We start from the raw sequence: 25,869 nt of genomic DNA on the forward strand, positions 1-25,869 counted from the left end.
TTCTGTAGAATCTGGAATTTATCCATCCATCTTTTCAGAAAACATTAAGCATCTAGTGTGCATCTAATTTTGTGGCTATAAAGGTGTGGCTCTTACTCTTAAATGACTCATATTCCATGAGGAAGGGAGAGTTGTGTTAATTTGTTACTGAAGTATTTCACATCAGAAGTGTTGTTTACAACCAACTGAGTAAAAAAAACAATGTTTTCAAAAGATCTTCTATTAATACACTTACATTCCTTCTGTGTTTTAAAGAGTTACATATTGCAGAATAAAATAGAGCAAGCATGAAAAAGTGAAGGATGTATCAACTTTTTATATTTATTTATTTATTTAAGGTCAAGGGACTGATAATTAAAGCAGTATTGGTTATGACCTGGCAAAGTATGCTCAGCTTAGTGTTTACAAAGTTACTAGAGGCCCAGTGCATGAAATTCGTGCATGGTGGGGTTGGGGGAGGGGTCCCCTCAGCCCAGCCTGCACCCTCTCCAATCCGGGACCCCTCAGGGGATGTCTGACTGCCAGTTTCGGCCCAATCCCAGGGATCGGGCTTAAACCGGCAGTCGGACATCCCTCTCACAATCCAGGACCGCTGGCTCCTAACTGCTCACCTGTGTACCTGCCTGATCACCCCCAACTGCCCCCCCTGCCAGCCTGCTTGCCCCCAACTGCCCCCCCCCTGCTGGCCTGGTCACCCCACGCAGCCTGCTGTTCAGTCATTTGATCATCCCTCACTAACCCCCCTGCCTACGTGGTTGCCCCATGCAGCCTGCTGTTCAGTTGTTTGGTCGTCCCTCACTAACCCCCGTGCTGGCCTGGTGACTCCACGCAGTCTGCTGGTCATTACTGTTACTGTGACGGCATCCCAGACAACTTGCATATTCCTCTATTATTAGTACAGATCAGAGGCCCAGTGCATGAAAATTCATGCACTGGAGGGGGGGGGGTCCCTCAGCGCAGCCTGCCCCCTCTCACAGTCTGGGAGCCCTCAGGGGTGGGAGGCGATGCCCCATCCACCTCTGCTGCCGCCACAGCCGGCAGTGCAAGCCTCAGCGGCCTTGGTTACCTGCACCTCGGGCCGGGCCTGGGCGGCTGGGCAGCTGAAAGCCGAGGCTTGCCTGTGCCTCAGGCCGGTGCTGGGGGGCTGAGGGGACTGGGGGACTCCGGAGGCAGGAGCACGGTCGGGCCTGGCCTTGCCACGTGCCTGCAGCCCCAGCGGACCTGAGGGGAGTGGGCGCTGCCATCTTTGAGGGCATGGCAGTCAATTAGCATATTCCCTCCTTATTCGCTGTGGGCGCTGCCATCTTTGCGATGGTGTGAGGGTCAATAAGCATATTCCCTCTTTATTAGATAGGTTGGTTTAGATTGAAAAGTACTTCATGAAATAGGTCATGGTGACATGATATCAGAGTATTCATGGCAAAATTGTGAGATTTTTACTTTTCTGGGACACTGAACACCTCCCTTTATTTTAGATGTACACGCATAGTCTTTTCTCAAAGTTAAATTGAAGATGAAGTCTTGGTATTATGAAAAAAATAAAAGAGCTTGAAATTAAAGACCACCTAAACCTAACATAGGATAATATTTATTATCCGTTTGGTCATCCAGATATCTTTTCCAATAAACAGTTCTAATGCATTGAACTTGTTCTTTAGACTCTATTAAAATTCAAAAAAGTATATTTCAGAAAAATGAAAACTAAATAATTAATTTTCACATTTCTGATGGTTAAAACATTTATGGTCTTGGAGTTAATTAAGCTACATTAAAAATTACATTTTCAGATTGTTTCTTAAATTGTTCTGGGTTCCTTGCTTTGTATAAGGAGATTACTCACTCACACTTGTTTGAGATGATGAGTCTTACACATTTTTGTGTGGTAAATATTATATACTAATTTGCTTTTCCCCAAGTATTATAGCATCCTTTTAAAAAATCCAACAATCATGATGTTTAAAATTTTTTTTCTAGATTTGTTGACCTACAGAATGCTTCGCTATCCATACTTTCGTAGAACCTATAAAGAATGTCTTTCATGTTGGTTGGAAGCTGGCATATTTAATTTAGGTGTTAAAAGGATACATGCTACATCAGAAAGATATGATGAATATGAATCCCAGGAGCAAACAGATCAAGCTGAAGGTCACGAGTTTCACAGATCTCAAGACAGAGATTCGGAAGCTCTGAGTAAACTACATATTCCAGTAATGGTGGATGAAGTTGTTCGTTGTTTGGCACCACAAAAAGGGCAGGTAAGTTGATTTGTTTTTATTTTTAAATTGTGATATAATTTGCTTGTCTTAATATTCACAATTTTAAGTGGTGTGACTCAATGGATTTTAGCATATTCACAAGATTTTGCAATGATCACCACTGCCTAATTCAGGAATGTTTTCATCACTCTGTTATGAAACTCCATACTTGAAAGTATTCACTCTCTATTGTCTCCCTTTTAAAAAAAATTTTCTTAACATATTTTTATTCATTTCAGAGAGGGGGAGAGCGATAGAAACATCAAAGATGAGAGAAAATCATTGATATGCAGCCTTTTATATGCCACACACTGGGGATTGAGCCCTGCAACCTGGGCATGTGCTTCGACTGGGAATCGAATCTTGACCTCCTGGTTCATAGGTTATCACTCAACCACTGAGCCATGCAGACTGGGCTATTGTCTCCCCCCCCTTTTTTTCTTTTTTTACTTCTGGAAACCATTAATCTATTTTTTTGTTTGTATGGATTTGCCTAATATGGACATCTCTCTCTATAAAAGCCTAAGTGGCTGGTCGATCGTTTGACCAGTAGCTGTGATGTGCACTGACCACCAGGGGGCTGACACTTAATACAGGAGCTGCCCCCTGGTGGTCAGTGTGCTCTCCCAGTGGGAGCGCCACTCAACCAGAAGCTGGGCTCACGGCTGGCAAGCACAGCTGCTGTGGTGTGAGCCTCTCCTGCCTTCGTGGCAGTGCTACCAAGCGGCACCAGGATGAGCAGGTGCCAGGATGAGTGGGAGCAGTGCGGCGCCCACCCCAGCTCGGGCTTTTCCCCAGCCGCCTGCTGCTTCAAGCACTGCTATATCTCTTGGGGATGTCGGACTGCCGGTTTCAGCCCAAGTGTGGGGATTATGCTGAAACCGGCAGTCCGACATCCCCCGAGGGGTCCCGGATTGCGAGAGGGCTCGGGCCAGGCTGAGGGACCCTACCGGTGCACGAATACGTGCTCTAGGCCTCTAGTTCGATATAAATGGATTCATACAATATGTAACTTTTGCATCTGCTTTTTTTTTTACTTAGCATGTTTTCGAGATTCATGTACATTGTAGCACGTATCTCTATTTCATTTTATCCCTGAATCATTTTGTTGTATGGATGTATCACTTTTTAAAAAAAGCTATTCTCCAACTTATGACATTTATGTTTTACATTTTGGCTACTGTGAATAATGCTGCTATGAACATTCATGTACAGCGTTTTGTGTGGACAATGTGTTTTCAATTCTCTTGAGTATATACCTAGGTGTGAAATAGATGACAACTCTATGCTTAACTTTTTGAGGATCTGCCAAACTGTTTTCCAGAGCTGATTAGTTTTGTCAGATAAGTATTTTAAAAGAAAAAGAACATTAGACTGGCTAAGTGGTAGGCTATGGAAACTGAATTCTACTTTTCATCTCCTTGAGAATTTTAGCATCTTTTCAGGAATGATTGGAGACAAAAGTAAAGATCTGAATTTCTGTTTTCTTGAGAGAGAGAGAGGAGGGGAGGGGAGGGGAGGGGAGGGGAGGGGAGAGGATTTATTTATTTTTAAGGAATTGATTCACATGATTATAGAGTGTTAATAAGTCTAAAATCTGCATATTAGGTTGGCAGGCTGGAGGCCCAGATAAGGGTTGCTGTTTGAGTCCAAAGGCAGTTTGCTGGCGGAACTCCTTTTGTTCCAGGAGTCAGTCTTTGCTCTATTAAAGCTTCCCATTAGATTCTATAAAGCCCACCCACATTATGGAGGGTAATCTGCTTTACCAGATCCAACAATTTAAATGTTAATCTCATTTTTTTTAAAAAAAGCAAAACACCTTCACAGAAAAAAATTTAGAAAAATGTTTGACTATCTGGTATTAATACCACCCATAGTGTTAATATTGATACATAATATTAATAATTGTACCTGAGTTACTTATAGTATTGCTGGCAGGATTATATGAGGCCTGAAATATGAAAATGCTTTAATATCTATAAAGAGATCACAAAAACGTTAGGTGATATGCTAGCCAAAAACAAAAAGTTAGAAACCTCCTGAAAATTACGCCTATTTACAAATAGAAAAAAAAAATCTTTATTATAGTAATTTTTTTTCAAATGTTATTTATAATTAAAGCTGATAATTTTTATATTGCTGACTTCAGAAATATGATCTCTTATTCTAGAAACTACCGTTATAATCTAAATCAATCATTTTCATTTTAAAAGTCATACCTTGCTTCTTTAATTAAACTGCCCAAGTTTGAATCTGTTATCTAACATGCATGTGTGATCATGCGCACACAGAGCTCTTAATTTTTTTTTGAGACTTCTTCAAATAAGATCGCACAACTTTCATGAACTAAGTTCTGAGCTATATGCATAAGGTATGCTAGAATGCCTGGATGTTGCTCATGTATAAGCCCATCAGTCATATGACTTAGGTTGCTTTACAACAATACTTTGTTTCATTATCTTCAGGCAGTATATAACAAAATCAACCTAGTATTCTTAAATAGATAATATGTATTAAACATCTAGCTCAGTGATGTTGCATACCTAGTAGGGACTCTACAATACATATGAAAACTTAAGTTAAAGAATTAAGTTTAAAAAATTAAGTTGGATAAAACCTGTTAAATATGACTTCATCAAAATGAAATTCTCTTCATTGTCTTTAAGATTCATAATGCAAGGATAACAATATCCTTACCTAAATGTTTTTTCTTATAAAGTATATGTAAATATCTATATTATAAAAGGCCAGTGGCCGGAACGCATGTATCACCTTGGTCCCTCCCCCCACAGCCTGTAGGCTCCGATCGCAGCAAGGCTGGTGACCGGCAGGGTGGCAGGAGCAGCGGGCATGGTGAGGTGTGCGTGGGTGGGTGGGGCTGCGAGCAAAGTAGGGTGGTGGGCGGGTGGGCGGGGCTGCGTGATTTTGCATGCTGGGCCTCTATTATACGATGCTAGAGGCCTGGTGCACAAAATTCGTGCATGGGGGGGCGTCCCTCAGCCCGGCCTGCACCCTCTCGCAATCCGGGACCACTGGCTCCTAACTGCCTGATCACCCCTAACCACTCTGCCTGCCTGCCTGCCTGATCGCCCCTATCTGCTCGCCTGCCTGCCTGATTGCCCCTAACCACCTCTGCCTTGGCCCCTGCTGCTGCAGCTTCATGCAGAAGGACGTCCGGAATGACATCTGGAAGGTCGTTCAGCTGTCTGGTCTAATTAGCATATTACACTTTTATTATTATAGATATTTGAGATATATATGAGAAGGGTGGGGCTGTTAGTAAAGAAGTAAAACTAAATTAAATGGCTTGTGGAATGAGAAAGAAATGGCATAAATTTGGTGAAACCTAATAGTGAAAAACAAATTTATTTTACACGACCCATGAAGTAGAAAAACCACCAAATACAAACAAATGCCACTAAGTCTCCTACTAAGTCAGTATTGGATCTGTGGTTTTTCTAAAACAAAGTGGAATAAAATTATAGACAGCCTACAACTTGACCTACCCTGCTGTTTCATTCTGTTCAAGTTCCTGACAAATGTAATATTGCTTTATTTTGACATTTCCATTGTTCAGATTTGAGTTGGGTTTTCTAGTAATTTTTTATATGAAGTTTAATTTTATGAATGTATTTCTGAATACTTTTATGTGAGGTACACTTAGAGACAATGTTATTTCTTGCCTTTTCTCCTGTCTGGCAGACAGCTTTATTCACTATTCCCTTAATCTTCAAGTAATAAAGAACTGGTGACAGTCCTTGGACAGGAAAGGTCTGCATTTCTTGCAGAATCCATTATTTGCTTTTTCTCTTCCTGAGCCTTTTCCCCAAAATCATTTTCCTTTGCAAGCGATGAGTCACATACTCACTTGTATCAATCGCCCACTTAATTACTGTTTTTCACATCACCTTCAATGGTGAATTGTAAATTAAACTTTTGGTCATAACAGGAACTTAAAAAAATGTAGATATAGTTTTGAGTGAGGCCTTGGTCACCTAATAGTAATTTTTTTCCTTTAAAAAATTTTTTTAAAAGATGCTTACCTAAATAAAATAATTGATTTTGGGAGTTTCTTCTGCATCTTAGCCAATTTACTATATATTATTTTAGCTTTGCAAATACATGCAAAACATGAGATAGATTTAAAAGAAAAAAAAAATTCCTCTTGATCTCCCTTGAGAGGTACAGAAGGAATTAAATAAATATAATTATTTCTCCTTGACCTGTTTTTATTATTTCATTTTCTGAATCAATCACTTTGTAAGAATGTATTACTTTTTCTAAGAACATTTTTCTTGTTCCTGGAGATGTTTGAATGTAGGCTACCATGGTCAATTTTTTATTCCTAATTTCTGAAAACTAGAGAAAATAAGCATGATCCAGCCTAATTGAAGATGGTGGCAGTTTGGAGGATATAGGAGATTTGGTATTCTTTTCCATTAGTAGTGCTAATTTAGCTGGGTGGCTTGGAGTGATAAGTTATGAAGGAGATAGGGAACATGCAAGATTAGTACCAGCAGCTTCGTAATTTTAGACAAGTAACTTCTCATGGTTATGCCTCAGATTCCTCATCTATAAAATGGGGAAATATAACCTACCTCAGCATAGTCACTATGAGGATTAGATGAGTTTGTGTATATAAATTGCTTAGAATGTTATCTTCCAAGTAGTATGTGTTCCATAAATATTTGCTGTTATTATTATGGGGATAGAAGATCAGGATTGATAGCTAATACAATAAAATTCAAGAGAAAAATGCCAAGAGACAGCAAATATAGAAATAAAAATTTCAGCAAAGAAGGACCCAACATGTCTGAAAGTGGAAAAGTACTCCTTTCTCTGCTTGGAATTCTCCTCATCATCATCCCTTAGGTCTTGAGTCAAATTTAATTTTATCAGGGAAACTTTTTCTGAGTTTCCAGAGAAAGTGGGTCTCTCTGTTACACATTCATGGAGTCATATACTTTTCTCTCATAGCACTTACGATAATTTATAACTGTAATTTTTATGAGATTATTTGTTCAGTGACATCTCTTGTAGCAGACTGCTCTCCATGAAGTCATGAACATATTTATCTTATTTGCCATTGTATCTTCACTGCCTAGTACAAGGTCTACAACATGGTTAGTTTGTAATGATTTTTAAGTGAATATATAAAAGTCCAAGTAAACTGGAGACACCAATAAAAGGAATGTCCTTGGGTACTGAGGTACCTATTCTGGCCCGCAACTTTCCTATGATTCCAGCCTCAGAATGGCAGGCCCAGTCTGATGAAGTAATTAAAAAACCTGGTGAAGGAACAGACACTAGGGCAGAGAAAGTGAACTGATCTAAACTGATGCAAAATAGGTTACGATAAACATCAGGCCAAGGTTGTAAGGTTGTGTTTATAAATATTCAAAGTATGTATAGTATCTTTTCTATTTTACTATTCTAAAATTTTAATACTTCATAATTACTAAATTCTCCAAAGTTCTCATGATATCATATATGATCATTTTCTTTATAAAAAATTTATTGTGCTCTGTATAATGGGTTTTTTAAAAAGATCATTAGCAGTATTTCACTTGTTTTACTTGAAAATCTTTATAATCTTTAATGGAGAGTAAACATAAAAGAGAAAGTCCTGAGACTATATGTTTGCTCTCTTTAAATATTTAAGGTTGATTGATAACAGAGAAGAGGAGTTTAATTTATTTTGTTTTAACTCAAGTTATTGAAAAAGTTAGGGACTTTTCTAAGAGATAGAACCAGTGCTATAGCACCTGTAGGGTGATGCATTCAATTTTAAAGAACTATTAAAATTTCAGATGGAATAGATTTTCTAGATTTAGTGTTTTCTTTTCATAATTTTTTGTTTTTCTGTGTAAACTCCTGTTCTGGTTTAGGAACAATCTGCTCTTTTTCAGTAAGGATTATGTCAACATTCAGGGAGAGTTTATGTATGGGTTAATCTGACCATGAGGTCTCTAAGTTCTTTGTCAAATCTTGGGAGCTTTGTTTACCTGGGTGTGTTCATGATGGAGAATCTACATCTACAGCCCTAAGTTCAGCATTGCTCTCTACATTTTTAAGCATGTGCAGCAAAAATTCAGCACTCTCTTTGGGCCACCGACTCTGTGTCCGGCCCTACACCTGCCGACTTCATCATTGTAACAATGGAATCTCACACATTGCTTCTGTAAAGTGACATCCTTAAGGTACTTGGTGGCTTTCCGGTTGGGCATAACCTTGATGACCTGGGCAGTTTTATGGACTTTCTTAAAATGAAAATTTGAACCTCTTGATTTAAATGATTTTGTGCAGTTTTCTGAATCAAGCAAATAGCGAACTATTTTTAGAGGTCATCTCAGGGAGCTTACAGGAAGAGCTCCTTTCTGTTATTTTTTATAGGCCTCTTTGAAGCAAATTTTCATTTTACATTGTATTTTATTTGAAAAATGTTTCTGTCTTAAAAAATCATGTAGCTATTTAAGTGACCTTTGTATCAAAATACCGTCTGGAGTGTGATATTTCCAGTGTTGCACTGGTATATATTTAACACCTTGCTGAGGGCTGGGAGAGGGTGTGGATTTAAAAAGACAAAACCCCTGATTTATTTTGTTTGCAGATTTCCATGATTTCTATATTCCTAGTATGGCCCATTTCAAGCTACCACCCTGATGTCACTGAGTGTAGCATTAGGAAGAAATTTGGTGTAGCTGGCTCTCTCCAGCCGGTGTGAACAATGCTGGGTTTGACTCTAATGATTGATGTTATTAAATATGAATGAATAATATAATAGTAAAACATTTCACTTGACAATTCTGAAAATTGGTATAGTCTAGAATTTTATTCCTTTTCTCATTAGAATCCCCTAGTTAACACTTATGTTTTATGTTTCTCCATCCTCCTCTCTCTAATAAACGATCCATCTCAAATATAAAACAGATAAAAAAGGGTGTTGTGTATCATAACTTTGTTTATGTAATTTACTTGTTACAAAGTTAATCATAGAACATTGAGGTGCTTTGAAATCAGCATCAGTATTTTTCTTTTGCACAATTTAGATACACAGATAATTATGAAATATAAAGTTGTTTTTCTTTTTAATAGTCTTCCTAGAATCTCAGCTTAATTTTTAATTAAATAGCAATGGAAAGAGAATTTTAATAAAATCAGAAGAGCATGTTATATATTAATAAATATATTAATTAAAGATTCAATATAGCAAGAAGATATAACCATTATCAATGTAACCATTAGATGCATAAATCTAAGGTCAGATCAGGAAAATATGTGAAACAAAAACTTACATAATTGAAGGGAGAAATAGTATTACAGCAATAGTTAGATACCTCAATACCCCACTCACAATAGTCTATAGAACAACCAGACAGAATATAAGTAAGGAAATAGAGAACTTAATAGACTAACTAGATCCAACATCTACATAGAATATTTTACACAACAACAACAGCGTACATATTTGTCTCAGGTGGACATTAGATATTTTTCAGTATAGACCATATGTTAGGCCATAAATTAACTTTCAATAGATTTTAAAGATAGATATACAAAGTATTTTTCCTGAGCATAATGGTATAAGTTAGAAATCAGTAATAGGATGAAACTGGAAAATTCATGAATTTGTGCAAATTAAACAATACACTCTTAAGCAACTAGTGGATCAAAGAAGAAATCACAAGAGAAATTAGAACATACTTAAAGATAAATGAAAACAAAAACACAACATAACAAAATTTATGACATCAGCAAAAGCAATAAATGGTAAAATTTATTACTATAAATAGTTAAATTAAAAAAAAACAAGAAAGACAGCCAATCAGTGATTCTCTTTCATCATTGATGTTTCTCTCTCTCTCACTCTCCCTTCCTCTCTAAAATCAACTAAATATATATATATATATGTATATATATATATATTTCAAGCTACCATAAAAATATCAAATATATATATATAATAAGGAAGAGCTCAAATCAACAACCTAACTTTAAAATGTAAAGAACTAGATAAAGAAGAACAAACTAATCTTGAAGCAGAGGGAAAGAAATCATAAAGATTAGAGCAGAGGTAAATGAAATATTTAGAGTAGAAAAACAGAAAATCAACTAAATCAAATGGAAGAGATTAACAAAGTTGACAATCTTATTTTGATGGACTAAGAAAAGAAGATTCAAATTACTGAATTGAAGATGGGGATATTACTATCAATTCTACAGAAATAGAAAGGATTATATGAGAATACTATGAACATTTGTATGTCAACATGTTGGATAACCTAGATGAAATAAACACATTCCTAGAAACACAAACCCTCCTACAACTAAGTCATGGAGAAATAAGATAATTTGAATATACTTATAAATTATAAGGAGATTGAATAGTAATAAAAAATCATGATAAAGTTCTAAATCTGATGGCTTATACACCATGACCAAGTGGGATTTATTTTTGGAATGCAAGGATAGTTCATGAAATTTGATAAAGGTAATAAGCCACATCAAAAAAATGAAAGGTAAAATAAAATACTCATCTCAATTGAGCAGAAAAACATTTGACATTACTCAACATCCTTTCATGATAAAAACACTCAACAAATTGTGAATAGAAGGGCACTACCTCAACTTAATAAAATCTCATATAAAAATCCATAGTGAAAATATTGAACTCAATGGTGAAACTGAAAGCATTTCCTCTAAGATTATAAACAGAGCAAAAATGCCTGCTTTCATCACTTCTATTCAACATAGCACTGGAAGCTGTATTTGGAGCAATTAGGCAAGAAAAAGAAGGGAAAGGCATTTAAATTGGAAGGGAAGAAGTAAAATGTTCTGTTTGCACATGATGTGATCCATATAGATTTTACACACAAAAAATGCTAGAACCAATAAATTAGTCCAGTAATGTAGCAGATACAAAGTATATGCACTGAATTTACTATACATAAATAATGAATAATCTGCAAAGGAAACTACAGAAACAATTTTATCTGTAATAGCATAAAAATAATAAAATGCTTAGAAATTAATCAAGGAGGTGAGAGACTTGTACAATGATAACTACAAAATATTGCTGAAAGAAATTAAAGAAGGCATAAAAAAAAAAGAAACACATCTCATATTCATGGATTAGAATACTTAATAAGGTTAAAATGTCAATACTACCCAAAATGACCTACAGTTTCACTGAATCCATATCAAAATCCCAATGATGTTTACTGCAGAAATAGAAAACCCATTCTGAAAATTATATGGAATCTCAAGGGACACCAAATAATCAAAACAATTTTGAGAAAGAATAACAGATCCAGAGACAGAGAAGCATTGATCCGACCTTCAAACCTCAGAGGGAAGGTAGGTAGGGTGGGGGTAAGGGGAAGAGATCAACCAAAGGACTTGTATGCATGCATATAAGCCAAACCAGTGGACACAGACCCCAGGGGGGTGAGGGCATGAGCAGGGGGATGGGTAATGGGGTGTAAGGACACATATGTAATACCTTAATCAATAAGGAAAAAACAAACAAACCTGGAGGACTCCTAATTCCTGATTTCAAAAGTTACTATAAAGCTATAATTACCAAAGCTGTGGTACTGGCATAACATCAGACATATAAACCAATGAAATAGAATAGAGAACCCAGAAACAAACTTTTGCTTATCTACTCAATTGTGCCTTTAATGTTATATAGTTTAACAGCTGCTTAAAGTTTTCGAAGTCAATGCATTGTTTATAACTAAAAAGGACAATGACATGTTTATGCTCATTTTTCCACAATGATATGGTACTATTAAAATATTTACATGTATGTAGATAAACAACTGTATAATTATAGTAATTATTATATTGCATTTTAAAATCATCGCAGTGTTTTTCTTGAATGTATACTCACCCTTTCCAGTGAGTTTAGCATCCATGAAAATATTCTTGCTTTTCTGCCAGGGAATTAATGTATTTTTGAAACTATATAATTCTCCTCATCAGAGTTCAGAAGCAAATTATAAATAGAGGACATGGATAAATAAGACCAATAACTTATTCGATTCTTTTGACTTTCCAGTGTCTTTTAAATTATAATTTGGTCATTTTTGTCATCCAGAAGCTGAATTTCTACTTCATTTTTGCTATGAAAAAATTAATAAAATATTAATAATAACAATATAGAGTAGTATAAGATTTTATTAATTTTTAAACATTTTAACTTCAAAAAGATATTATAGTTTTAAAAATCACTGGCCCAAATACAACTCAATTAAATGTGGTTCCATAGTTATGAAAAATGATCTTCTTTGTCTAAAGGTCAGACATATATACTAAATTTTTAAATTTATTTAAGAGCTGTTTTTCTAGTTCATTAAATAGAGATCCAGGAAGCAAACAGGTCCATTCTGTGAGGGCAGCTCGTACAAGTGAGGCTTATTGTTCACAAAGCACATTCGCATGAGTCGTCTTGGGTACTGGTTACTCTTTATTTAGGTCAGCACTAGTCCCTGATCAATAGTCTAATCATAGTTACTGCAAGAGGCTAGACCCAGTGGTTCTGTCTTTTCTATTGTTTTTCTAAGTTCCATATTATTTTTTGTTAAGAGAAGTAGGGATTGTACCTTGACCTTGTGAGTTCTCATAACATTTTATTTTACTGTTCTTCCACTACCTTCTCCTCATATAACAAACTATTACTGAGCAGTAAGCATACTTAAAATGTTATTTTATAATAAAACAAGTTTCAAAGCTTTATGGTGAATCATCTTGTTGTAATGTTCTGTGAATTTTCTCTCTCTTGTTCTTTGTGTGTGCTCGTTTTTATCTCCTTTGGGTAAAACAAATACCATTTACCAGGAGGTAATATGCATTTAAAGATTTTATTTACTTTGATGAGTGTTGTCTTAGAAAGTGTTTATGTACATTTTTTTCAGCAACTTATTTTCTCTTTCTTGTTCTTTATAAATGTTATATACTTGGCTTTTTAGGTCTTTGATATATGAGATGTTATATCACTACATATACTAATTTAAGCATATATTTTATCCTTGTCATATTTATTTTCTCTTTGTGGCATACAGTATTTCTTCTATGTTTATAATTAAATTTCCATAAAGAGCCTAATTTTTTCTTTTGTTGTATTTTTTCTTTCTTTCTGGAAAGCAAAAGAAATTAACTTCGAATATTGAATGTATTCATAAAGATGGAGGATTTTCCACATGAGGCCAATGTATGCTGGGAAGAATATTATTAATAATAACAATATAGAGTTGTATAAGATTTTACTGTTTGAAGAGCACTTTCATATATTATTGTCTGTGCTTTTTATTAGTACTCATCTCAGTAGCGTTTTGTACAAAGTATCATGTTACCTGTAGAAAGGACAGGAAATATTTCCAGTGTTTTTGTTCTAATGGAACCATGTAATAATGAATGCTATGGGTTAGAATTAAATGCTTCTAGCTAGTAATCTGATTAAACGGTGTGCTTTTTCCCCTAGATTGTTAGTGTTAGTTCTTATGTGTCTGGTGTTGGCCTACAAGAGCTTCAGAACCTGTACCAGGCCCTTAATTCCATAGGTTAGCCAATTGGGTTTTGTCCTTAGAAAAGAGATCACTAGCCTCCACAGCACACTAGGGACTGTTTCAATGCTCAGTCATCCAGAGCACATTATGCTGCCTTTGCCATCACATCACAACTCATTGGTCAGCTCACTGGGTTTTTCAGAGCCTATCTCCAGATTGATTGTTCACTCTGTCAAGAAGACCTTATAGTTATAATGACAGGAGAGGGAAATAAATCGCTCATAGAAAAGTATAGGATAAATTGGGTACAGCCATTAAGTGACTGAGGTTTAGAAATGAAGATAGAGGAAAGGCTGGTGTCAAGGGAAGGAAATTGTAAAAGGATGCTTTGAAGGAACAATGTTAATACTATAAAGGGAAACAATCTTCCATCTTCTCTGTATGTTTACCGTCATTCTCCAGCAACTCGCTGCTGCATGTCTGTTCTCTATAGTTTTGCTTTGACTTTTCCTGTGTAGCAGAAATCATGAGAGAATTAAAACAAACTTAGTCATCTTCCCCCTTTTCAAATGATCTTCATTATGGTTCTATGAAGACTAACTTTCACCAGTACAGGATATCATACCCAGATGATTTCTTCTTTCAGCAATATATGTGAAACCAACATTTTTAAATAGAAAGCCTTGATTTTGATCCATTTCAAAATGATCAAAATAGTGAACTACTTTAATGAATGAACATGAAACCAACTTCTCTTCCTAGGGACTATTTTAGAATTTAAATACAAAGCGAGAGATTTTTCAGAAAGGGGAGAATGGAGATAACTATGAGAGAGAAATGTTTTATAATGTTTTCTTGTTTTAATATTTATTTTTGTAGCATCATGTTAGTAATAGAAACTGCCCAGATTTTTCTACAGTTAAGTTTTCCCCAAGAGCCATTAGCTTAAAGGCATGATTGGTAACATACAAATTAAAAAAAAAAAATTATTTCAGGATTTATGCAAAGTAAGTATTATGAATTCTTTGAGAAACTCATATCAAGAACATTCAATCATTTCTGTTTAATGTTACTAGGCCTTCTGAAAGCCAGGAATGAGAAAAGGTGTTAGCGTCAAATTCTCCATTTCCTCTAAAGTCTTCTGTATGTAGATTGACACCATTCTGGTTTGATTATGCTGAATATATAATTAGCTTACAATTTATTGGAGGAGACAGACATTTATCAAATAATCATCCAAGTGGAATTTCTGAGCCTTTTGCAATTGGATAAAGATAAATAGAATCCATCTAAAATTCTGAGATTTTTGTTTGTCTATTTTATTTTTGTTTTCAGTGTGTTCTAATTCTCAATTTTTTATTTACATTCAAGAAATCTCACTTGACACACTTGATTTTATAGTTACCTATGGAAAAATCTAAAAATAGTTTTTGTAAATTATTAATGCACTAATTTTGTCAGAAATATTCTTCTTGAAGTTGTAACCATAAAAATAAAAAAATGTTTTTTGTTCATGGCTAATTAATTAATATTTATTGACTACCCACTGAGTATTTTTCAGTTCATTTCGGCTGCTATAACAAAATACCACAGACTGGGTAGTTATAAACAATAGACATGATCTTTGCTCTAAAGGAGCCTATAGATTAGTGGGGGAGACAGACTTTATCCTATATAATAAAAGCCTAATATGCAAATTTTCCCCTTGGGTGGTCGTTCGACCGCTCGCTATGATGTGCACTGACCACCAGGGGGCGGTGCAGAACATAGCGGGTGTTGGTGATGCGGCGCTGGCGATGGGTGGCAGTGGAGGTGTTGCTAGCCCCGACAAGAGCCCGGACGCAGTGGGATGGTGGAGCAGATGAGTGGGCAGCACCAGGACAAGGTGGGTGTGAGTGGGGGGCCAATCACCCAAAACAGCAACCAGTGGCATTGGTGAGGGGCAGGGCCCAGGTGCTGAGGGAGACAGGTGGGTGACCCAGCCCTGATCAATTGCCCCGCAGGCGGGATAGTGGAGCAGGTGAGGGGGCAGTGCCAGGTGGAGCTGCGAGGCTGTGAGACTGAGGGCGTGAGCTGGGGCCTGATCTCCAGAGGCAATTTGTGCAGAGGCAAAAATGCATGGGAAAGCAACACTTGCTGAAGCTCACATGAACGATGTCTAAGGACATGGAATTTGTCTTGTTGGAGATAGGGAGCTTTGGTACTTTTCTCTCTCTCATGCCCTCAGATTTGGCATTGACTCGAGTTGAAGCTCATTTGGGGCTAGGATGGAAAGATGGGCAATTGGGTTGGAAGATAATGGGGCTTTTATTTGAAATATCTACTGACAGAAATGAGAGGCTAGAGGAAGGAACTAGATATGGAGATTAAATGTACTGCAAAGGTGATATTTAAACTCTTGAGACTAGATGTGATTGTCAAGGCAGAAAGAAGAACACCTTGGATAACGTACATTGAATATCAAATCAAAAATTTGGGATGTAAAAGAAGGGATATGAAAAGTTGGTACATATGTTAAGTAAGTAAGAACATGAATGGCTGCATAGTCATTTTGGACCTCACGGACCACTGGTGAGGTAATCCAACAGTTGGTGACCACTGGATTACTCTGGACCTATTGGCCCAGGACTTAAAGGAAAAGGTTGTTTTTAATAGATCAAATAAAAGGTGAAAATTATTTATACTAATACTTTCAATAACTGGAATTTTTTTTACTTGTATTTTGGATTAAGTCTTTTGCTATAATTAACAATATTTTATCCCAATTCCACAAAACGTTAATAATGTTTACATGTAAAGTGTGTCAGGCACCTAGTGAACATTTTATCAATTACTAGAAGCCCAGCGCATGATATCGTGTGGGTTGTGTTTGCAGCTCCGCCCACCCGCGGCAGTCTTTGGTCGTTTCGACGTTAGGGCCCCTGGGTTTTTATAATACAGACTAGTGGCCCAGTGCACGAAATTTGTACGGGGGGGGGGGTTCCCTCAGCGCAGCCTGCATCCTCTGCAATCAGGGACCCCTTCATCATGCGGAGCTGGGAGGAGGCAGGACTCTGTGCCACGCACCAGCCTCAAGCCCAGCCCCGCCTTCCTGCACGCGCCTGCTGTGCGCACAGCCATCCTGTGATGGTGTGAGGGCATCACGGTGTGACAACTACTTAGGAGTTTATTAGTAAGAATAGTTCTAGTTATTTTTATATTTTAAACATGCGGGCTAAAATAGTGAATGACTAGATTTGTTAGGGGAGGGAGAGAGAGGAAAAAGAACATAAGTAGATGTACACTTGTAAGAACTAGAGTGGTTGTGGATAGAGCATCTGAATTTAAAATTTCAATTAGAATATGTTGAGCTGATGAAAGGTCCAGCAACTAACTGAGAGTTGAAGGTCACTGGATTTGAGATAGACATATTGTAACATATCAGAGGTTTATACTTATAAACAGAATGACTGAATGCAACATCTGCACATGTAGTAGACTAACAAGGGGGTGTTGTACTGACCACTTACTAGTAAATATGAAGAGTGACATTGCCAAACTGGGATTTGATTTTCTGAATGCACAACTATTCTTGGTAAAGTTTCTCTCAATTACACAATAGTTGTATTCCTAGAAAATTCAGTTCTTGTGTACTCTAGTAAGTACTGAGTGATACGTAAAATAAAGTTTGGTTTCCGACGTAGATAATTTTCCTCCTTCTCTCCTTCCCCCTTTGATGAACTGTATGCCATGTAGAATTTGGGTTATTTTGCAACATCCTGCTGTGCATTTCAGGAAGGTCATCCAGCATTCCTGTACTTCATCCATTAAATGCTGGCAGTATCCTCCAATTTTTTGTTCAGACTAAACACAGTTTCAAATGCTCCTATTGAGCACCACTGGGTTAGGGGAAAGGAGTCCCAGAGTAGGATATGGAGTAATTAGACCCAAGGACAAAGGGTCCTGTTTTACAGTGACTTAAAACCTGGAGATGTTAGGAAGGGAATACAATTTTAGGTAGAATTCTGATGTAAAGTTGTGGTGTTTCAAGATAGTAAAGTTGTGAGGTTTTTGTTTTTTGTTTTTTTACCATCTCGGCCTCCTGTCCTTATTAACTCTCTTCTCTCCCCCCCCAACCCCCCCCCCCCCCAACCCACACCAATGCTGATATAGCTGGTAGCCAGGTTATGTTAACAGTTGGTAGTTTGGTACTGTAATAATTCTTGACTGGATTTGGTGAAGAGTATAATCTCAGCATAATTTTTTCTTTTAAGTACATAAGCATTTTCCTTTCTGTCTACTATATTTCCTAGCATTCCTTTCCCACATGAAGACAGGTACAACTAGCTGTTCCTTCCCATTTAAATGTTTATTTCTACCTATTTTTTCTGGCCATCAGTGAGTGTGTTGAATAAAAATGTAATAATTGAATTTCTGTATTTTCTTGAGACATATCCAAAGGCACTAAAGGCAGTGGAATCACTGCAGTTTCATCTTTTGTTCAAACTGATAAAGTTTTCATACAGTCACCATTGTTTGATATTATCAGTTTTTGTTATTTTGGAAGAATCATCTTATTTGCAGCAGTTGACTTCTGGTGATCCTAATCAATCAGAAGTTCAGTGGGGCCTTGACTTACGAGTTTAATTCGTTCTGTGACGGAGCTCATAACTCAAATTACTCGTATGTCAAATCAATTTTCACCATTACAATGACACGTGATGCTGGGCTGATGTTGTGGCGTTCACTGTGATGTTTGCTGCGCCAGCTAGTGGTGGGGTATCCGAAGCTGGTTCGTAACCCAAATTTTAGCTCGCAACTCAAAGCAAAAAATCGACCGAGAGACAGCTCGTATCTCGAAAAACTCGTTAGACTGGACACTCGTAAGTCAAGGCCCCACTGTAATGCTTTTTTTTTAAAAAATATATTTTATTGATTTTTTACAGAGAGGAAGGGAGAGAGATAGAGAGTTAGAAACATCGATGAGAGAGAAACATCGATCAGCTGCCTCCTGCACATCCCCCACTGGAGATGTGCCCGCAACCCAGTCACATGCCCTTGACCGGAATCGAACCCGGGACCCCCCAGTCCGCAAGCCGACACTCTATCCACTGAGCCAAACCGGTTTCGGCCCCACTGTAATGCTTTTAAATCATTAACATTTAAAGTCTAGTGAACTGCTATTTTGATATTGTGCTTGTTTAAAATTAGGTGACATTTGTAATATGAAATAATAATTTTCATTTTAAATAAAAATTTAGGATGATGAAAAATGATTACCCAAATAATTAAATGAGATTTGATAAGGTTTTCAGCTTTATTTGTAAAGTAAAACCCTATCTTTGATAGTAAAAATTAGAAGTAGTTCCTGAAGTATACATGCTTTGTAAAATATATTTTTACTTTCAGTCTTTCCTGGGGGAATTGCAGATGCCATGAAAATCATTATGATTAGCTATTAATTATTCTGCTTCTTGGGTATCCTGCAGAGAAGTCAGAGTTGTAAAAATGAAATCTTTTTGTTTGCCTTATAAAGGTCATAGCAACAGATGTGGTCTTGAGTTGGAGCACTGTAATGGTCACAGCTGATTTAAATGGCACTCTGTAATTATAGCACAACTACTGGCCCTGTGCATGAGTAGCGAGTAGAGTAGCTCACTGCAGCTTGCCTCAGCTGGCCGCCCCGCCCACTGCCACTTGTAGTACTCGCCCTTCTGTAGCTCTCCACCTCTTGTATCCTCCTAGTTCGCTGCCCCGCCCTCCTGCTAATCAGTCATTCCCAGTCATGGTGTGATGACTATTTGCATATTATCTCTTTATTATATAGGATTATATGCATGGGCAGCATCTCTTATTAAGTTACATTTTTTCTATATTAAAATATATATCATTTTCATATGAGGAAAAATTAGGTACTTCATAAAATCCAATTTGTCTTGTTCCTTAACCTTAATACATTATTTAGATTATATTTAAACTGGTGGAAAATAATTTGTTCTCGATGTCTTTTTCTTATTTTATCATGAGTCCTTAATAATCTTAAACATGAATTCATTATATCAATTAAATTAATTTCAGCTGCTTTTCAGTTCATGCTGTGGGGGGTTTCCCCCAGGAGATTTTCATAAACTATAGTTGAGTTTATATTTTCCCTAAATGGTGAGTTTTTCAGTTATCTAGCCTTTGAAAATTTACTTTGGTGTGGCATGTGGTGAATTATTTCTTCATCTTTGATACACAATGCAATGTTTTTTTGTTTTTTACTTGTTTGCTTGTTTTTGTCACCATGTACAGCTTCCTGAAAAGTTTTGTGAAAATAAAATTTCAAAAACTTCTCTTATTTTCCCACTGCATTATATTATAACCTTAGAATGTTTTATTTGAACAAAGTATTGAATTAATTTGCATTCCAAAAATCAATACAAGTTTGATATGATTGAAGGGAAGGTGCATTTTGTAACTTTCCATTTTCATGTCCTCAAATTTGTAAGTCCACAGACCTACTGGAATAATGATCCACAAGGAAATTAATTGCAGCTTCTAAATCTTACAAAATAGAAAGTTTTATGAGACACTTAAAATATGTCATAAAGAACAAAATCCTTTTTGTTCAGGAAGTATTACTTGAGAGTAATTTGATGTAAGAAAAAGACAAAGGTAGATATTAAGGTATGTAAATTTTGTAGAGTTTTGTAAGTTTTTCTTTAGCAAAATCACCTTTAAAATGTCTTTTGGAGTAATTGGGTTAGAAATAGTGGCTGAAAGGTGGGAGGAAGGTGTATAGTGTGTTAAGGTGAATTTTTTTTTTTTTGAATATGGCAGGAAATAGGGTATCTTGGGGTTGGGAGTTGTGACTCAGATTAATCATAAGACTTCAAGGTAGTTTCAGGCTTACTGTAGTCATTTCAGTCTAGTTCCTGGAGTTAATATAATAGGGAAGATTTTAAAAAAGATCAGTTAACACCTATGATAGCCAGACTACAGGGTGGCTTCCATTGATTTTCACTTCCTGTATTCTTGATCTTTTGGAGTTCCTTCCACAGCAAATTTGGTTGACCAGTGTAGCCAATAAGATATTACAGAAATGATGGTAGATGAGTTCTGAGGCTAGGTCAGAAAAGAAATTGTGGCATCTTTCTTGCTATTTCTTGGATTGTTTGCTCTGGAAGGCCATTACCCTGTCATTAGAATGCTTAATCAGAGCATGGCGAGGTCTACATAGGGTAGAATTGAGTCCTGCTGCCAAAACCCAACTCCAGGTGAGTGAGCCATCTTGGAAGCAGATCCTCCAACCTAAATAAGCCTTCAGATGAATGCAGCCCTGGCTGATGCTGTGATACAACCTTATGAGAGACCCCAAGCCAGAACTACTTGCTTAAACTGTTTTTGTATTCTGACCCATAGAAACTGTGACATAATAAGTGTTTATTGTTTTAAGCCTCTAAATTTATGATTATTTGTTAAGCAGCACTGAGAAGTAATATACACAGATAAGATCAGAGTTTCAATTATGGTGTTTGCCATAAAGGAGAGGTTTGCACTGCTATGTGAGTGGGTAACAGGCTTCTGATTTAGTATAGGGACTTGGGAAAGGCTTATCAGCTTAGATCTAAAGAATAGGAAAGAACATTTCTGACATGAAATGCTGTTGTGGGAGAAAACAGGGCACTTTTGAGAAACCTAAAGAAGACTAGTGTGGCTAAGTGTAGAGAGCAAAGAAGAGATGGAAAGAGATGAAGGTAGAGAGATCAGAAAATGCTGGGCCTGAGGGTCATGCTAAAGATTTTGGTTTTAATTTAATAGCAGTGGGAATCCATTGAAAAGTTTTCATCAGGGTGGCGGGGGGGGGGGGGGTGTGGGTGGGAACTAGATTACATATATATTTTATGAAGAACATTTAGGAGAAACCAAGATGGCGGCATAGGTAAACACCGGAGTTTGCTGCCTCGAACAACCACTTCAAAAATACAACTAAAAGACGGAACAGACATCATCCAGAACCACAGGAAGGCTGGCTGAGCGGAAATTCTACAACTTGAAGGAAAGAGAACAGCATACCAAGACTCAGAGGAGGTGCAGTGCGGAAGTAAAATACTAAGGTACAGAGGCGCACACGGAGCAGGCTGGAGGCTGAGGGCAAGGTTGTGGTTTTCAATTGGGTGGGAGTCTCAGGCTCTGAGCTCCAGTTCCGGGTGAGTCTCTGGGGACCCAGACTCATATGGGAGAAGCGGAACTGTCTGGAATTGGTCGGAACTCGAGGGCAGCTTTCTCTTGGAGGGGCTTGCAGCGATTACCGGGACATTGAAAAGCGGAGCCTCTGAGAGCAGCCATAACTGCTAGCCCCGCGCCGTTGATCCAGTGGGACCCGCTCTGCCCAAGCCCTGCAGGGAGGCTTTTGCTGGATATCCTAAGGCAGAGGCTAGATTAGCACCTCCCTAGAGAACCAGGAGCGAGTTTGCCCAGTGGTCAGAGTGGGAACATCCAGTTTGCACCTCCTCGGACTCTTAAAGGACACACTCAGGGGGCAGACTCAGTGAGCACCAAAGCCCCATTGAAGCAAGTCTTGCCCCATAAGGGTGTCTCCAGCACAGAAGTTCTCCCACTGTAGACACAGCTGATTCTCACAGCCAATTGGCCTGGAGGTCAATTCCTCCCAGTGATACCTACAACAATCAAGGCTTAACTACAACAAGACTGTGCACAAATACCACAAGGGGGTGCACCAAGAGTGTCCTCTTCAGGTAACTGGGGAGGCTGAACCACTGGGCCCTAGTGGACACTTAGCACAGAAAACCATTTTATCAACACAGGGAAGCATAAAAAATGCGGACACAAATAAAAAGGACACAAATGACAGAAATGGAGGAAAGCAAACGACTGGATATAGAGTTCAAAACCACACTTTTAAGGTTTTTCAAGAATTTTCTTGAAACTGCCGATAAACTTAATGAGACGTACAAGAAATCTAATGAGACCCTCAAGATTGTGATAAAGGACCAACTAGAAATTAAGCATACACTGACTGAAATAAAGAATATTATACAGACTCCCAACAGCAGACTAGAGGATTGCAAGAATCAAGTCAACGATTTGAAATACGAAGAAGCAAAAAACACCCAACCGGAAAAGCAAAATGAAAAAAGAATCCAAAAATACGAAGATAGTGTAAGGATCCTCTGGGACAGCTTAAAGCGCACCAATATCCTAATTATAAGGGGTGTCAGAAGAAGAGAGAGAGCAAGACATTGACAACCTATTTGAAGAAATAACGACACAAAACTTCCCCCACCTGGTGAAAGAAATAGACTTACAAGTCCAGGAAGCGCAGAGAACCCCAAACAAAAGGAATCCAAAGAGGACCATACCAAGACACATCATAATTAAAATGCCAAGAGCAAAAGACAAAGAGAGAATCTGAAAAGCAGCAAGAGAAAGAAACCCAGTTACCTACAAGGGAGTACCCATATGACTGTCAGCTGATTTCTCAACAGAAACTATGCATGCTGGAAGGGAGTGGCAAGAAATATTCAAAGTGATGAATAGCAAGAACCTACAACCAAGATTACTTTATCCAGCAAAGCTATCATTCAGAATTGAAGGTCAGATAAAGAGCTTCACAGATAAGGAAAAGCTAAAGGAGTTCATCACCACCAAACCAGTATTATATGAAATGCTGAAAGGTATCCTTTAAGAAGAGGAAAAAGAAGAAAAAGGTAAAGATACAAATTATGAACAACAAATACACATCTATCAACAAGTGAATCTGAAAATCAAGTGAATAATCTGATGAACAGAATGAACTGGTGATTATAATAGAATCAGGGGCATAGAAAGGGAGTGGACTGACTATTCTTCTGGCTGGGAGGGTTGGGGGGGAAGGGTGAGGGATATGCGGGAAGAGACTGGACAAAAATTGTGCACCTGTGGATGAGGACAGTGGGTGGCGAGTGAGGGAGGAGGGTGGGGTGGGAATTGGGTGGATGGGAGTTACGGGGGAAAAACGAGGAACAAATGTAATAATATGAACAATAAAGATTTAACTAATAAAAAAAACACTTAAAAAAAAAAAAAAGAACATTTAGATTTTCTTGTGGAAAATAGGTTAGAGGTGGTAGGCTGAGAATGGGTTGTGCATAGTGGATAGAAGGAGACCAGTTAGAAAACAATTGAATTTATCTAAAGAGGTGTTGATAGTTTGGACTAGAAGTGGCAGTTTAGATGGAAAGGGGTGGGTAGATTTGAGAGGTTTTGTATTGAAAATAAACAAAATGTGGCAAGGAGTTAAATAAGAGGTGAAGAGAGAGGGAGCTTTTAAAGATAGATGGTTTGACCTGGTCATTGGATAAAAATTCATTTTTTTGAAGAAGATCTTATATTTTGTTTGGGCATGTTTTTATATGCTTTTAAGATGTCCAAAATGGAGTTTCAAGACTTGGATATATTATTCAGGAGCTTAGAGGAGAGGTCTGAGCATGAGACAAAAATTTGTCAGATTTATTTCTGATGTTACGACTATTGTGGTCAAAGGAACACAGTCCACTAAAACGACAATTATTTTAAAGTAACGCAAATTCATTATGCATTTTTCAAAACTATGAATGGAACTGGGAGCACAAGGCCAGATGTTTTTTGAAGGCTTAGGAAGAGGAAAGTTAGGAAACACTTCTGAATAGTGACGAATTAGTGATTTTTGTCATGTCATCAAGTAAGTAAGTATGTAAGTAAAAACTGAAGTCATAGGCTTCGACTATTTTGCCTTGTCATTGGGAAATTGAAAAAGCATCCTGATCCTTAAGTAGCTGTATCATTTAATGGTTGGGGTAAGGAAGATGACCTTCGAGGAGTACTGATTGGGATCTATGATCACTGTTGACTGGAACCTCTGAGCTAACTCCTGCTTCAGGTCTTGGCTTAGAAAATGGTTTCTTTGGGAAGTCTTTATTGACATTTCATTTTCAGGCAAGGCGCTTCTTCAGTGGGCAGTCAACCTTATTATTGTTCTTAGCATTCCTGTAATTATTTATTTAATTACATGAGGCTCTCAGTACTCTAACCGCTGTGAGGATGGGACAAGTTCACCATTGTTTCCCCACTAAGTACCATCTATCTTTTATGTAATGAGACTCATTAGGCAGTTGTTTAATTAACTGAGGCAGCTTTCTTATTAGAATCATTAGATTTCATATGTGTATTTCAACCACATTTCCTATTGGGCTTACTGTAAAAATATATAGACATACTCTAGAAAAAAACATAAAATAGCCATACTTTAGGTTCTTGTCTTAGATTATGGCTTTGAATTCTCTGTCACCAAATATAAAAAGTTTGGGGGGAAAATAAAATTTATGAGAGATCGCAGTATACTTGGACCATATCACTTTCATATTCTATTAGAATTGGTTTTACTGAATCGTGCTTCACTTTTATCTCAGTTTATATTGAGGAATTTTAAAAGTAACAACTCTGAAACTTGTGTTCACTCTTGGGATGGAGGAAGAGGTTGTTTACTGTGATTTCTTGATGGGGACTAATAAGAAATTATTTTTTCAAGGTGCTTTTGAAGGACTAGGGTGTGTGTTTAATATTTTTGTAGACATGTAAAATGATATAACTGTATGTTTCTCTCTTTGCAGTGGCTTCTAGGAAACTCAGATACATTTTGTGACCTGCCTTTATTAAAGGACATAAAATGTTTTGAGTAATAGTCTTTCTACTGATTTTAATTATACTCTAAAATGTTTTCTGTCTCCATTTTTACTTTGCTTTTCTATTTACTTTACTAATTTATCTTTGTAAGTCTTCTCAGTTTTTTTTGTTGTTTTTGTTTTTGCAATCGGGTATTAAAAATTTACATGTAGACAGCTGCAGCATAATGGATCTCTTATTGGCAATTTGTTTGGAAACTGACTTGGTATTAACTTTAATTTTTTTCATTGGATCCTCTAGGCTCTTCAGGATATTGAGATTGGCTTTGGCCTATGAAACGCACCCTTTTCCAGATTCTATTTCCTGAATAATGGTTCTCCTTTGTTTTCCTTTCAGGGAGTAGTCTTTCATTTTTCTTTTCGCTGGTCCTTTATCCACTCTACCAACCCAAAAGCATTTCTAAACTATTTTAAAAATAG

At 37.2% G+C, this 25,869-nt stretch overlaps 1 protein-coding gene across 4 annotated transcripts in view; it reads left to right on the forward strand.

The window, feature by feature from the left end:
• Nucleotides 1-25,869, forward strand: part of METTL15 (methyltransferase 15, mitochondrial 12S rRNA N4-cytidine) — a 193,495-nt gene that overhangs the window by 4,235 nt on the left and 163,391 nt on the right. For 3 of the 4 annotated variants that reach the window (XM_059709181.1, XM_059709180.1, XM_059709183.1), the window contains exon 3: nucleotides 1,975-2,255. In XM_059709181.1, coding sequence (XP_059565164.1) covers nucleotides 1,992-2,255 — 264 coding nt within the window. In that variant the 5' untranslated portion in view covers nucleotides 1,975-1,991. Of the gene's footprint in view, nucleotides 1-1,974; nucleotides 2,256-25,869 lie in introns of those variants that run through there. The other variant, XM_059709182.1, reaches the window with a different exon arrangement.

The sequence above is a fragment of the Myotis daubentonii genome, chromosome 9 (assembly GCF_963259705.1).
Source record: "Myotis daubentonii chromosome 9, mMyoDau2.1, whole genome shotgun sequence".
NCBI lineage: Eukaryota > Metazoa > Chordata > Mammalia > Chiroptera > Vespertilionidae > Myotis > Myotis daubentonii.